This window comes from Pantherophis guttatus, chromosome 6, assembly GCF_059756535.1.
Source record: "Pantherophis guttatus breed Tessera chromosome 6, ASM5975653v1, whole genome shotgun sequence".
NCBI lineage: Eukaryota > Metazoa > Chordata > Lepidosauria > Squamata > Colubridae > Pantherophis > Pantherophis guttatus.
This window is the reverse complement of record NC_142068.1, coordinates 42,546,982-42,563,609: the sequence shown is the minus strand read 5'-3', so window position 1 is coordinate 42,563,609 and position 16,628 is coordinate 42,546,982. Positions and strand designations below refer to the sequence as shown.

The window sequence follows — 16,628 nt, the reverse complement described above, 5'->3', positions numbered from 1 at the left end:
TATGGCTTAGCTCAATGCAGAAACCAAACAGCAATAGTAATTATCACTTTGAAAATTCATTAAATTGCATTTGTACTTTACCTTTTTATCCATCACTTTAAACAACTGTCCCCTTCTACAACATAGTGATTATAAAAGCTTCTCCTTTTGATCTATATGCCCAATTTATATCAAATTCCATCTTAACTATACTAATTTTATAATATTTAAATTTTACAGTTCTAATATATAGATATGTACAATAAAACAAATGCAAACTTTCAATCTACAAGTAAACAGTCGAGATAAAATGTCATATGCTTCCAAATTCAAGTAGAAGCATTAATTTTATTTGCCCCCAAAGTCTTTTACAATTTAAATGTAGTTAACAAAAGCAACTTGCTCTTGTAATGCAACATTAGCAATTTGAGATACTGTTTAAAAGGTTTTGTAGAAAAGTGCTTATGCTGAAAGCAAAATACACATTTGGTTGGACAATTTCAGCATTAACAAGTACAAATGGCATTCAGATTTCAAACATAAAGTGATAATTTTAATTCTAACATCAGGTTTACTAATCCCAGTTATACTTTACCTTGAATGCATTATTTGAAGATTAGTGCAAATAGCCACAGGTATTTATATAATTTAACTCTGTTACTGAAACTAGTTAAAATCCTAACTCAAGCTTGAAGTTTTGACTTTGTGCCTTATAATTTTCCAAATTATCCTACTGTATAGGACTAGTGTAGGGAAAAAATAGGAATGTGAATTCTAAAAAAAACTAGCCCACTAAATAATTAAAAGAGCTAATTTTTAAACTGCAAAAGAATTCAGGATTACATCTTAAATAATTACAATAATTTGAAATTAAGATGATCTTAAGACAATCCTTCCCACAAAAGAAATATTACATACAAAAATACTTCATATTGCCCAACTTTCTCATCTTGTCAAATAGGATAGCCAATTGCTACTGAAACCCACATAAGAGATTTATTTTCCTAAAAATTTACACATGCAATAATTCTTATGGGTGTCTATATGTACATGATAAAAACAAGAACTAATAAAGGGCAGTTCCAAGATAAAAAAAATCTTAAATAATAACTGATTAAAATTATTTGGCTGCAAAATAAAATTTTCAATTTGTAATACACACACACACACACACACACACACACACACATGTGCACATACAGCTACACAAACAAACATACATACATATAAGCAAAAAGAAAATCAATTAATTTTTCAAATTGAATATCTTATTTTATAGCCAAACAATTTTAATAGTAATTATTTAAGATTCATTTTAAACTTAAAATTAAGTAAAATATATATACTTAAACAGAAAAAAAGGAACTGTTTCTGGAAATCTGGCTCAGTAAAGATAAAACTATGTGTGCCTACTCTATAATAAATTCCACTAAGATTAGTGGTTTTACTCCCACATAAGTATACAGAGAACATTGCTATAATGGGGATAAATCTGTTTAATTCATTTTATTCTATTGACAATGGGGAAAATATTTTTCCTCTCACAAAAAAGAAACAGATTAATAGGATGCAAGCACAAAGAAACACGCATACTTATTTATAAGTCTCAATGAACTCTAACTTTTACTCTCTAATAAGAATGTGTAAGACTTGGCATGCTAGTTTGTTTCTCTTCATTTATCACCTCTCTGTGCCTATAATCAACATTCTACCTTGCCATCAAGATTTTCTTCTGACTATTGTAAGAATTTCTGATTTCTAATATTGTAATATTAATATTAATATTTCTAATATTTCTGATTTCTAATATTGTAATATTTCTGATTTGACAGTCTTCACTTGCCAAGAGAATCAGCACTTATCCTATACTTCAAAATAGAATTGGGTGAACTAATTTTCATTCTCCCTAAGAGGAAATCAGTAATTTCTCCTTCAATCCCGTCTCCATTTCAGCCCCTTGTTTTCATTGGTTTCTTCTTATAATTCATTAGATTTTAAAGTATTCTTGGACCTCCCAGGACTGACTTTCATTCATGTATAATGGAAAAATCCTCATGTATCTTTTAGGTAATGTGGTTCTTAGTCCAGTATTTATTCTAGAAACTGTAGGAGTGATTTTTTAAAAAAAAAAAAAAATCAGACGTTTGAACTGAATATTTCCTTTGTTCAGTTTCTCAAATTAACATACATAATATTTGTCAGCTCTATATTTGATTAACAAACAAATGCCATATGAGTTGAAAACTTTTATTAGAACAACTATAGTAACAGAATCTTAAAAGTATGAATGTGCTTTTCTCCTCCCTCGCGTTATTCTCATGTAAATTAGGGAGGGGCTGTCTGAGATATTTTCTTAAATTTGTTTCTTGGAATGGGTTCAATCTGTGTTTGTCTGAGCATTATCTTAGTAATGGAACTTCCTGTTGTCCTTCAAGGGCATTCTCCCCTTGCCTTTCCTCTCTCTCTCTCTCTCTTTTTTTTTTTTTAGTATAGCTATTACTTCTGTGAGATAGATCAAGCTGAGAGAGAATGACTTGCTCACAGACATCCAGTGACTTTCATGGCTTAGAGTTGACTAGAATGTAAGGCACCCCAGTAATAAGAATCAGTGCAACTGTGTCCCCCAAACAGACTCTTCTCATTTTTTTTTTTTCAAATGACAAGATACAATTTATTTAAATGCTCTGAAACTTAACATACCCTAATCTGGGCAGGCTCCAAATACATGAAGTGCCCAGATGGGAAGGTTGTTTGCGCAAGGAAACTATTCCTGGGTTGGATAATTTCATATTCAAATATATGAATTTAAATAACAACAGAGAATATTGACTGTTATACCTCTAAAGTTTTCAGAGAAAAGATCCTACATACCTGGTTCTTTTCTGCCTGTTTTTTCAAACCTTCTGTCTCCTCTAAAAAAAATAGAAACACAAATATACAAGAATGCTTTTTTAGGAGAAATGCTTCATTTTCACAATTTAAAAGAAAATTCAAACTAGAAATTCATGAATCTATGGAGACAGAATAATGAAAACCATTCTGGAGATATACTTATTAAAACACTTGCATTATATCAATTTGTTCAATATTTAGTTATATTAAACAGGTTCTTATAATTAATTCATATTATCAATACATTTATCCTATTTTACTGCACATTAATGCATAACATGCTCGTGTTTTCTGCATGCTTTTATAAGATCAAATGTAACCAATGTGAACAGAACTCTCTACCAATTACCCTTTTCTCCTTCTATTTAAATTATATATGATTCAATTATTTTCTCCCATAATGTTGTTGTTCTCTCATAATATAATTGTTTGTTCCTAAATTTACATAACAATTTTCCAATGCCATAGATATATCTACTATTGAAACAAATCTAAAGCCCTTTTGAGTTCACATGCTGTTCTATTTGTTGAATACCAACATACAGTAGATTTCCAGGCTACACAGAACCAACACTATTAGCAAGTTCAATTCTTGTTCATGCTCTTGGATAAACATGAAAATAAGTACTAATCTATGTTCCTCAGAAAACCATCAATAATATAATTTCTAAGGAATAACATTTTAATGTAATTTTATAAATCACCAATGCTACATAATACCTTCCATTTTAATATAGTTATTTAAGTAAGTAATATTTTGTATCTTGTTAAAACAATATATTTTACAAAATAATCTGGATCTCCATGATTCCATACTTCTCGAGAATAATAAGAATCTTAGGGCTATTTCTAATATTAACTAAGCAAAACAATTTTATTATGAATATACTCTGTGATAGCATCTGCTACCAGTGCTAAATCTAAAATTCATTCATTTCTTCACTTGTAATTGGAACTGTAGGATAATTACTCAGTATAATATACATTAAAAGTACAAAAGTTGTAATAAAATAAAGCATATTTTTATATACACAAATAGATACAAACACTGGTCAATTCTGATTTAATATTTTAATAAATATATTCTTAGAAATAGATCCGATCGAGGCATAAACATCAAAGCACAACCAGGACTGCTCCATTAAAAAAGCAAACAATTTCATTATACTGTATATGATTTTAGAAGTACCTTTCCTCCCAACTCTGTGACCTATGCATTTCTCTGCCCCCTCCTCTTCCAAATCCACCTTCCACATCGTCAAAACTTCTTTGGTAGAAAGCACTTTCTCCTCGACCTCTGCCTAAAAGATAAAACAGAACTGTTTCATTACCTTTCACAATTTTCAAAACTGAATTCAAATATTCTTTTGGCAGATATACAGATGAGACATATTAAAAGGTACAAAAGTTATATCTCCCTACCAAATTTAGCGGAGGAAGGGTGTGAAAATATAGTTCATTTCCATCATCCATTACATTTTTCTACACAAGTCTTCCTTAATTTGGTACTCTCTAGATATTGGGGCTTAGCTCTTAGTAGTGTCCATTTATTCAAAAGGCACTCAAATTTGGAAAGCGTGGCATAGATTCCCTAGCTAATCTACACACAGTCTATTGATTTCTTTGTAGATATTCTTCATATAGATACAGAACTCTCAACTCCTTTTCTATCAATCTAGTCATTTGCTGAATTCAATATTACCCAGCTAACCTACACGAGAGACAGTCAACCACTGGGCCATGACTGACAATTTATCAAAGAAAAGTATTTGTTGGCAATGTGACAGTGCTGAGATCTCAGCACTTCTCCCACCATGACTATCCATTTTATTTTTATAAACATTTTCAATATATTACTCTTCCATTTCTCAAACCAAACATCCCATCTCATTCTTCTATCTCTGATGAAACAAGCAAGTAACGCCAAGTCCTGCAACATCAACATGCCAGCATATAAAGAAAACTTTGAAATCAACTTTCTTCTGCCTGACTTGTAGTAACATTTATTATTTATCTTTAAAGAATGATAAAGCATCTTGGTTATATTTGTGGTTCTGAGCACAATATGAATAGATTTAGAGAAAGAGGCAAGAAAATAAGCATGGGTGAGGATGGTTGCTGATCAATCATAGAAACACTCATTAATGTAGAACTAGGCAGATTCAATTATGAACCGAAGTGAGCAAGGTGGTGGCGCTGCAACTTCACAGGAATTGAAACTTGGATTTTAAGCTATATTTCTTTTCCATTTTAGACTTGTTAGATGGTTTAGCAAACATTTTATTTTCTGCTGGAAATTAGAGAGAAGCTGTCCTCCTATTATTAGGCAGTCTGCGGCCAAATGTCAGCAAATAAATACTTAGGCTGGGCACTAAAAGCTGCAAAAAAGGAGTGCGGCTTCATACAGCATAACATTTGCATGTTTTCACATTTCTGAACTGCTCATCTCTCTCAAAGGAGGACTTTGGGCAACGTATAACAAAATAGCAACAGATAGAACAGTATATAAAAAACAAAATGTTATGAGTTAAAATAGCAGGTGGCTGAACTCACTGTCTTAAGGAACCTATACACTTTGGCAGGCCCAATATGTTCAAACTGATTCCAGACAGACCAGGCATCTCCCCTAGACCGGCAACAAGGCCAGCATCCAACTGTGAGAGAATATCAATAACTTTGGCAGATGCTGAATAAATTCTTCTGCACACCCCTGCAAGGGGTTCCCTGAGCCCCCTCTACCCATGAGGGTAGGATCACATGAAACAGGCTGCAAGATGGCTATCCACAGACAAAATAAATATGGGAAAATACTGATGCTTACCATCAAAAGGTAGACCTTGTAGTATGCCTTGTAAGACTTTAACCCTTATCTGGTCAGGTTCATCCCCTGTAGAATGCCAGCAACATTCTACATTTCTCTCACTTCAACTGCCTTAACTCTTCCATAAACCACAGGGATGATCCAAAAGAGGGGATAGGTTGCATAGGTACAATCTGATCCAAGGCCTTAGCCATCATCTTATTCTGAAGCGGTGACCAACACTTCAGATTAATCATGCAACAGACCAGTGGGAACAAACCCCATCTCCTTCTGAAATCCATCAGGGTTCATCAGTTACTAGGGGCAGACTAATATAATGGTCTGGCCTTTCTGTAGTGGATGGTGGTGCCAGAGAATCCCATGGTAATCAGGGTGGGATCTGACCATGACAAGGGGAAGATCAAAACCTCTCCCAATTTCAGATCTCATAAGCATTGCTCCAACAGGAATACCAGATCCACATTTGGCAGGTTTTAGATGACTATGCTATCCAATGAGAGCAGAAATTGTTTATTTCCATATTACAACTAGAGCACTTAGGAATATGTTTATGACATTCCACATATAAAGCCATTTCATTTTATCTTCATTTCTAGATAGATCAGATAGAACTATAGCACTCATTTTTTCTCATATTATAAATTTTTAACTTTCCATTACAAATGTTTGGGGTACATTCTCTGTGTTGGCTTATATTTATTATTTTTAACTTTTCGTTTTTCTTTCATTCAAAACAGGGAAAAAAATCTATGGTATATTTATAGCAAAAATATCTTGTTTAATTCTTTAAAAAACCCATAACATTTTGTTTATTCAAAAATCTCACCTCGACCTCTAGAGGAACTTCGACCGCGAGGAGCCCCTACCACTGTTCCTCCTCCTCCTCCTCGTCCCATCAATCGTAGGACAGCAGCACTATTTACAGATACTGAAAAATTTCTCTGCCAAAAGTAAGAAATAAGTAACAAAAACATTTCTGAAGATATCATAGAAATGAAAACGTATTTCATACTCAACTCCAATATTATTGTGCAACTGAAAGCACAGTGAAGCACCAAATCAGTATTAGAGAAGTAATGACAAAGCAGATGAATAATGACTGATAACTATTAAACTTTTTTATTAAAAAATATTTTAAAGCATTTAAGACTGAAATAAATTATTGCACACAAAAAAGTAAATTAGAGAAGGCAGTGTATAGAAAATAAAGCAAAGATAAAGCAAACAAAAATTATAATTATATTTAAAATACATTGTTTCATTATTTGAATAATTAAATAATTGATCATATAAAACAAACTCATAATTGCAAATAACTACAAAACTTGAAATATAGCTAATTTTATTAATAACACCACTATCATTATCTGAAATAAATGCAAATGATCTTAGTTTAAAAAAATGAAAGAAAGAAAAAAATACTAAAACAATAACTATGAACTGAAGGAGTTTCTTGGATGAAAAGTGAAATGTCTTCAAGGAAAAAAAAACCCAAAGAAAGTCCAGTTGTCTTTTGAAAAAACACCAGGTCAACTGGACAACTGAGAGAATCCACAGAATCTCCACAGACTAAAACAGTAAAAAGTAAAAACAATATTGAGTGCTAGATTATTTGTACCCAAATGGTGGTCACAGGTAGTCGTGGATTTACAACCATTCAATTAACAGCCATTTGAAGGTGCAATGGCACTAAAAAAAGTGAGCCATGGCCAGTCTTTACACTTACAACCTTTCCAACATCTCCTTGGCCACGTGATCAAATTTAGGCATGTATTCACAATGATTGCAGCATTGGCGATCACATGATCAAGGGGCGTTTCATAAGTAAAGTCAATGGGGGAAGCTGCATGATTTGCTTAACAGCCATGGTGATTAATGACCAAAGCAAATAAAGCCATAAAATCAAGCATGATTCACTTAACAACCATATCACTTAACAAATGAAGTTCTAATCCCAATTCTGGCCATAGGTTGAGTATTATCTGTATATCAAATTACTTATCAATATTAAAATGATTACATTTCTGGTTGTTTTCCTTCCATTGTCGATTATAAAAACTGCTATTTGTACAAGTTCTAAAATACAATCTTTGATTCAGTGGTAGAGTACACACAAAAGAATTTAAAATTCAATTACCGCCATCCCATTATAAAGAAAGTTTATTTAGAAACAGTTACATATACATCAGCGGTCCCCAATCCCCAGGCCACAGCCCACTACGGGCTGTGGAAGTGGTGGGAGAGCATGCATGCACAGCTCCACTTGTGTTCATAGCAGCGGGCAAGCATGTGCACGCATGCAACCCCATTTGTGTCAGCAGTGGGTGCACATGAACATTGCTTGCGCAAATGGAAATATGCGCACACTATCCCACCACTCATCCATCCCTTCTCCCCCCACCCCCCCGTTCCGCAAAGCCAGAAAGGTTGGAGATTGCTGATAGACATCATTTGGGTAGCTACATGATTATTATCTTTTTATTAAAGAATGACATAGAGGAAATCAGCTACAGTGCTAGTGTTATAGCCAATGTAATACAAGGATTAAAGAGCTTGCTTGGGAAAAGGCCATAAAGTTCTTTGGCACCAAAATGGTGATATGAATGCATATATCATATAAAATGTGCTTCCCTTGATTGTGTGATGTGATACTCAAAATACTGGATTGGAATTAGGGAAAATTAGGTTCAAGTCTCCATTCAACCATGGAGCTAATTAAGTAATTCTGAGTTAACAGCCATCTTTCAGTTCAACCTGCTTCACAAAATTGTTTTAGGAATAAATAGGGGGAAGCCCCCAAATTGGTCTCTTTGAGCTCCTAGACAGGCATCAAATTTATTGCATATGACCGTAATTAAGTCTAGAATTACATTTGTAACTCAAGGCAGCTGTTGAGCAGGTTACATGACCACACCCAAATTTTTCATGAATTTAGTGTGTATCTAGTGTGTATTTAATACAATCCTTCCTTCTATTCATTTCGTGGTTCTGCTCTGGAAATTCTTCAACAAAAAGTTAAGGCATTTGTTTCCAGAGTTCAGGAACATAGTTTCAAATAAATGTCTGAACTATGATGCTGGCAACTGTAATGCTGGCTCAACAGTTTGATATTTTTTAATCAGATCAGATGAAACAGTAGGTATACTAAACTTCATTTTAGAATCTCTAATGAGTAAAGTATAGTAGTGTTAGGGAAGATTTATTGGGTCAGAGAAATGTATCCTAGAAAAGTTAATCAATTCTAGAAATGCTGACTTTGCTTTATAGGGCTATAATAGGAGTGCTTTTCAATCAAGAGATGACTGAATGTTTATACAGTATCTGAAAATAACACATTTGAGCAAACTGGAAAGTACTGATGCCATTTCCTTGAGAAGGTATAACATTGTTAAGTTAATAAATATTTTTTGATATCTCCAATTAAATTATTTTAGTACACTGTACCTAAACTTTTCTTTAAAAACATTCTATAAACTTCAGCTGGTGCAAAATTCTGTGATAAATTGTTAAAATATATTTAAACCAGCAATACTTTAATACTGGCACTGAAATAAAATCTAGGTTTTAAGTATATTTTTGAGATCAGCTCTTATTGATTTTGACTTTCAAGTAGGCTACCATATTAGGACAATAAGAGTCCCAGATGATATCAGTTTTTTGCATTTTTAACAGCCCAGTTCCAATTGTCCTATCTATAAGAAGTTAGAAAACAATATTCTAGAACAGGGATGTCAAACTCAAGGCCCAGATCCGGCCCATTGGGTGCTTAAATCTGGCCCATGGGGCTGGCCTGGAAATAGCCTCTGGCACCCAAAACGGGGCACGGAGGGCCCACGTGCACCCCCTCCACGCCCCGTTTTAGCCAGCAGGGTGCTACAGGAGGCGTCTGTCCCCTCTCCCCCCCTGGCTGGCCCATGGAGAACTACAATGCTGACCCGGCCCTCAAACAAATCCAGTTTGACACCCCTGTTCTAGAATATATAGGAGTCCTCTTACCCTCAGTGAGTTGACCTTTTCACTGGGATATTCATATAGGTAGTTCTTGATTTATAACTAATCATTTTAGGACCATTCGAAATGGCAATAACCATGAAACCCCATCCATCGTAAATGGTTATGCTATGCCCCATGATCATGTGACTGTGATTCGTGAAGCTTTATGCCAGTTTCCTGCAAAAAAAATGCCCATTCAAATGAATGCATTTGCTTAATGATCACAGCATTCATTTATTGACCACAGCATTCAATTAACTGCATCATTCATATAATGACCATTGTAAAAGACTAGAAAATTAGTTCCAGTCACATAGTTACCTCAACGTAAGACCATAATGCCTTAGGACCAGATTTCAGGTTTCAATTATGGTTGTAAGTTGAGGACTACCTGCAGAATGTACTATCTTGAGACATTATGCAGTAATTAATGAAAATGGGACCTTTTCAGATGTGATTTGCCAACTTTGGAAACATACTCTAGACAGATTTGGGTGCTTTTGTTTCGTGCAAAGTATATCAAACAAAGTTGCAGCATAGATTTATTCAAACCTGTACATAAGAATATGGTCAACTAATGGTCAGCACCAAATTGGCATTTAATAAAGGTCAACAGAATTCAAAAAGGGATGGATTTGGATCTGTTGTGGCAATGCAAAGACTCTAAAAGGATAATACTTTTTCCTCTGCCCCCAGCTCTTCTCCTACATCTATCCTGTAAATGCTTCAACTAATAGTAATGTCAGAATAAAAATGATAATAATGATAATAAATAATTACTAAAATTATTGTTAAATATATAATGTCTTCAATTTAAATGTGAATCATTTTAGTAATCAGAAAGGCAAAAAAAATTGAAATTAAATAAACAGTAAGTCTAATATATACTGTATGTGCGTGTGTATATGTTGCGCATGTGTGCGCACGCACACACACACGTTTTCCAGAAAATAAGACCAGGTTTTATATTAACTTTTGCTCCAAAAGACACATTAGAGTTTATTTTCTGATTAGGTCTTATTTTCAGGAAAATATGGCCCCAAGAGCATCTGTCTGACTGACGATCCTAATGGGGTTATTTTTGGGTTAGGGCTTATATTATGAACATCCTTAAAAATTATGCTAGGGCTTATTTTCCGGTTGCGTCTTATTTTGGGGGAACACGGGGTGGGTGGGTGCGTGCATGTGTGTGCGTGTGTGTGTATGTAATATTCTTACCTTCTACTTTATCATAATGAGACTTACTAAATAGAATGAGACTGTAAAATCAGAACTACCATATATTTTTTACTCTGTGATACATTAATAAGTTTAAACAAGAAATTTTCTGAATATTTGAAAATGGCATTAAATACTTCTTAGGTCAAGGCATATATTTGTAATATCATTTACAATTCTTTAATTTTAATATTGGCCAATATGAAATTTGGTAAGTAGATGTATTTAGAATATATGGGAATACTTAATGTTTAAATTATAAAATATTAATGTGGTATATACTGCCATGCATGACAATAAGGAAATGTTTTATAGCTGAACTGACTCTATTAACCTGAATGGTAAATGTGCTATAATGAATAATCTACTTTTCTATCATTAAATTCTCATAAAAATACCCATTTTTTAAAAAACTAACCTGTTCTTCTTCTGTAAAAGGTACTAGTGCCAAAGGTAGTAGGGGCTCCTCTTGTAGAATAGGTAGAAATTCCTTATCCAGAAGGTCTGAGGGTATCTAAAGGGGAAATTTAAAAAAAAAGGAGAGGTTGCAGACCTGTAACAATAGATCTTTGAGTGGTCATCTACACCATCATACATATGGATTTTAATGCTGTACATCAACTTGTTGACACTATTTTAGAACAAATGGAACGTTTGAGGGAAACATGCCCCTGGCTCCCAGTGTTCATATCCCAACAATGTAATTCCTATTTTCTCCTGAGTTCTTAACAACTACCATAGCAGGTAAATAGGGAATAGAATGACCAACAGAAGAAAACATAAGCATTAGGGGAAAAAGTAGATTGTGTAACTTCACAGATAACCACTCAGAGAGCTATAATTTCAGGTAACCAACCTATCCTTCTACTTTGTGATCTCTGCTAACAAAATATGGATGAGTAGGAACCTTACTTGCTGGGCAAAAAGGCAGATATATAAGAAAGAAATAAGGCCAGGGTCAATCCATGAAAGATAATGTCTATTTTTATTTGTATACCAAGTCAACAGTTTTAAATAGGGAGATTTATAAGCAGAATGATTATAAAAGCTCTCTGGCAGAAAACCTATGGAGAACATGATTGCTGTATTGCTGTCCATTGTCTCAGTGTTTCCACTCTAATAAGGAACACTCAAAACTTGCCACAGAGGACTCACTTTGCAAACTATTTAGAAAATATGACAAAAATCCCATAAACATCTGCAATAGCTAGTATCTATGACTTACAGAAAGATCTTATCTAGTCTAGACAGAAAACCCTATACATCTTCAGACAGTAAAGAGAAATTTCTAATAGAATAGTCAGTATTGAAAAGGATGGAAGAGAAATATCCAGATTCAACTGAAAAAGCAAAATCACTTGGACAATTAGGGTGAAGTACAGCAAATGCACGCACGCAGTACAGAGCATACTGGCAGAGAAATGGCAACCAAGAATGCGAGTGAGCCAGTTCAGCAGTCTGAGATTAAATGTTGTTAAGGGTTAAAGAGTCTGGACATAAATAGATTCAGGACTAAAGAAAGGTTCTCTTAATTGCCAGGATTGGTTACCTAAGCAAATATAGTTTGAGCAAACCTTTTAGAAACATTTAAGCTATTTGCTGAACATGGAAACCCCAACAACAAAATGGAAATCTAAGATGGCTCTTAAAGTCTGAAGAAAGGAACAGAAAGGCTGTCTGTTTCCAAGAAGAATAGAACCTGGAGGATGTTTTGCAGCAAGCAAACAGCTGATCCAATGTTGTGCTTATCTGCAAAAGCCACAAAATAAATACATTTCATTTACTAGAAACTAATGTTGTCTGCTGCACACCAAGCAAAACAGGTTCTTTAGAACTTCCCAAATGTTGTAATAGGCCTGGCTAACATGAAAACCTGATACAGATGTCTTGATTCATAATACCGTAGAAAGCCATTGCTGGCAACAGAATCCAAAATAAAATCAGTATTGTCCTTCTGCACTTATTCATACAGGAGACAATTCCTCTGGTTACAGAATTTAACGCTCTAATATTTTTCTCTAAATATGAAGACATCTATCTATGAAGTTTATTGTCACCGGTGGATATTATTTGGCTTAGAAAGATGCTGATATTCCCCTTAATAATTAGTGAAACTACTTGGGATATTAATGATAAAGGCACTAATCCCAGAGATTGTAATCCTAAAATACATAAGGACCAGGCCTTCACAAAATTAGGTTACACAGAACAACTTGGGCACTACAACAGAATTGTACTAATCAGAAAGTATAGAGAATCTTTCTTACTGCTAAGACTTTGCATATATTTATGAGCATTTATCACCTTCATGAAAAAATGCTATTTGTATATTAAAAATCAACTCTGTTTCTTCAAACATTATAAATATCAAACGTAAAAGTCAGAGGAGATAATAAGGAAAAACTCCCAGTGTGATCATACTCTGCTCCTGCATTTTTTAAAAAAAGAATGGGAATTTAATTCCCAGAAGAAAAGCATCAATTAAAAGCAAATTAAAGCACAATGAATGTGAATTGTCAAGTGAATTGGCTGATCATTGAAGTATATATTAAGAGTCCTGAAGTTCTGAGTTCATTATTGTAAGTGTGTGTGTGTATATATACCATAGTGTGTGTGTGTGTGTGTGTGTGTGTGTGCGTGTGTATACACACTTTATATATATAGTCTTCTACATATGACAATTGGAAATAGGACTTCTATTGCTAAGTGAGGCGGTCATTACATGAGTCGCACCCAATTTTACAATCTTTCTGCCTTGATCTTTAAGCAAATCACATGGCTTTCAAGTGAACCTGGTTTCCCCCATTGACTTTGCTTGTTGGAGCCCTGTGAGGTGATTACAAATGACAATCACATGATCTGGGATGGAGCAATTACATAAATACATTACCAAGCGCACGAACTTTGATCATGTGACTGTAGGGACAGTGCAACAGGTATTAAATGTGTGGACTGTTCATTAGTCACTTTTCCAGTTACATCATAACTTCAAACAGTCATTAAACAAATTGTCACAAGTCAAGGATTACCTGTATTTTAAATTAGAATGATCCCAACTCTCGTAGTTTTTCATAAACTCTTAAAAGAGCTGTGCCCAGGTCTGGGGCCCCAAGTATTTGCAGGGACCTGTTTTTTGGTTAATTTAGGGATTATGATGAGTGATTTATTCTCAGTTGCCATATATTTTAGTTTTTGTATTATTGTAATTGTTTTTATTTTTTAAATTTAATTTACTTTTTTAATTTCTGAAGTGTCACTTAGTGAGAGAGGCAGCCATAAAAATTGAATGAAAACAGTTCTCTCCAAGAAGAAGCAAATAGTAAAAAAAAAAAAGATATCAACATCTGCAAAACTTGCAATCAAAATCAGGTCCACTGACATAATGCTCATCAGTACCCTGATTTATAACTCCTGGAAATTATATTATTTGTCATAGAAATTACATTATTTGTCATAATGGAAGACCTGGGCAACAATCAAATAGGTAATCTGCAGTGTGAACTATGGCTGCTACAATCTGTTGCTAGGATTTGAAGAGTTGGATCAGCTGGTGGAAACACCAATATCTTTAAGACTGTATCAGGCAGTATTGAAGCAGTGATATTCTGAAGCATTTCTGAATAATGGAAGGAAAATGTCAATATCATCAGCAGGACAACCACAAAAGGATTCACTTTCAATGAGTCACACTAATATTATTTAAAATTTTCTCTGCAATAAGTACCATTACCTCAATTAGGTTGAATGATATGGTAAATGTCACCATAGTAAGTTCTATGACCTAGTAAGTTATACTTTTGAGAACTCAAGAATAATTGGCTGTGGCATATCAGCAATATAAACAGATGTACTGTAGTGCAACAATGGCAAGTGATAAGACTGATAATTTTGATAATATAGAATTCCACTCCAGAACCCCCGAAACTCTAAATCCTCTCAAACTATACAGTCATGGCCGTAAATGTTGGCACCCCTGAAATTTTTCCAGAAAATGAAGTATTTCTCACAGAAAAGTATTGCAGTAACACATGTTTTGCTATACACATGTTTATTCCCTTTGTGTGTATTGGAACAAAACCAAAAAAGGGAGGAAAAAAAGCAAATTGGACATAATGTCACACAAAACTCCAAAAATGGGCTGGACAAAATCATTGGCACCCTTTACTTAATATTTGGTTGCACACCCTTTGGAATAAATAACTGAAATCAGTCGCTTCCAATAACCATCAATAAGCTTCTTACACCTCTCACCCAGAATTTTGGACCACTCTTCCTTTGCAAACTGCTCCAGGTCTCTCTTATTGGAAGGGCACCTCTTCCCAACAGCAATTTTAAGATCTCTCCACAGGTGTTCAATGGGATTGAGATCTGGACTCATTGCTGGCCACTTCAGAACTCTCCAGCGCTTTGTTGCCATCCATTTCTGGGTGCTTTTTGACGTGTGTTTGGGGTCATTGTCCTGCTGGAAGACCCAAGATCTCTGACGCAAACCCAGCTTTCTGACACTGGGCTCTACAGTGCGACCCAAAATCCGTTGGTAATCCTCAGATTCCATGATGCCTTGCACACATTCAAGGCACCCAGTGCCAGAGGCAGCAAAACAACCCCAAAACATCAGTGAACCTCCACCATATTTCACTGTAGGTACTGTGTTCTTTTCTTTGTAGGCCTCATTCCGTTTGCGGTAAACAGTAGAATGATGTGCTTTACCAAAAAGCTCTATCTTGGTCTCATCTGTCCACAAGACGTTTGCCCAGAAGGATTTTGGCTTACTCAAGTACATATTGGCAAACTGTAGTCTTGCTTTTTTATGTCTCTGTGTCAGCAGTGGGGTCTTCCTGGGTCTCCTGCCATAGCATTTCATTTCATTTAAATGTCGACGGATAGTTCGCGCTGACACTGATACTCCCTGAGCCTGCAGGACAGCTTGAATTGCTTTGGAACTTGTTTGGGGCTGCTTATCCACCATCCGGACTATCCTGCGTTGGCACCTTTCATCAATTTTTCTCTTCCGTCCACGCCCAGGGAGATTAGCTACAGTGCCATGGGCTGCAAACTTCTTGAAAATGTTGCGCACTGTGGACAAAAGCAAATCTAGATCTCTGGAGATGGACTTGTAACCTTGAGATTGGTGATATTTTTCCACAATTTTGGTCCTCAGACAGTTCTCTTCTCCTCTTTCTGTTGTCCATGCTTAGTGTGGCACACACAGACACACAATGCAAAGACTAAACGAACTTCTCTCCTTTTTATCTGCTTTCAGGTGTGAGTTTTATATTGCCCACACCTGTTACTTGCCCCAGGTGAGTTTAAAGGAGCATCACATGCTTGAAACAATCTTATTTATCCACAATTTTGAAACAGTGCCAATGATTTTGTCCAGCCCATTTTTGGAGTTTTGTGTGACATTATGTCCAATTTGCTTTTTTTCCTCCCTTTTTTGGTTTTGTTCCAATACACACAAAGGGAATAAACATGTGTATAGCAAAACATATGTTACTGCAATACTTTTCTTTGAGAAATACTTCATTTTCTGGAAAAATTTCAGGAGTGCCAACATTTACGGCCATGACTGTAGATAGTCCTTTTAACTATTGTAATTAGGACCAGAATTTCTGTTCCTCAGCAGAGAGATTGTAAAGTGCAACATCGCATGACCATGCCTCCTGGACTATAGCAAAAGTATTTGATAAAATCTTATATGAGACTAGTAGAGAAAATATCA

The 16,628-nt window shown here is 34.9% G+C and overlaps 1 protein-coding gene across 3 annotated transcripts in view; it reads right to left on the bottom strand.

The window, feature by feature from the left end:
- Positions 1-16,628, bottom strand: part of GIGYF2 (GRB10 interacting GYF protein 2) — a 97,236-nt gene that overhangs the window by 50,013 nt on the left and 30,595 nt on the right. For 2 of the 3 annotated variants that reach the window (XM_034439725.3, XM_060683001.2), the window contains exons 4-7: positions 11,322-11,417; positions 6,519-6,633; positions 4,061-4,172; positions 2,851-2,891 (exon numbers count right to left, since the gene is read on the bottom strand). In XM_034439725.3, coding sequence (XP_034295616.2) covers positions 2,851-2,891; positions 4,061-4,172; positions 6,519-6,633; positions 11,322-11,417 — 364 coding nt within the window. The remainder of the gene's footprint in view (positions 1-2,850; positions 2,892-4,060; positions 4,173-6,518; positions 6,634-11,321; positions 11,418-16,628) is intronic. The other variant, XM_034439726.3, reaches the window with a different exon arrangement.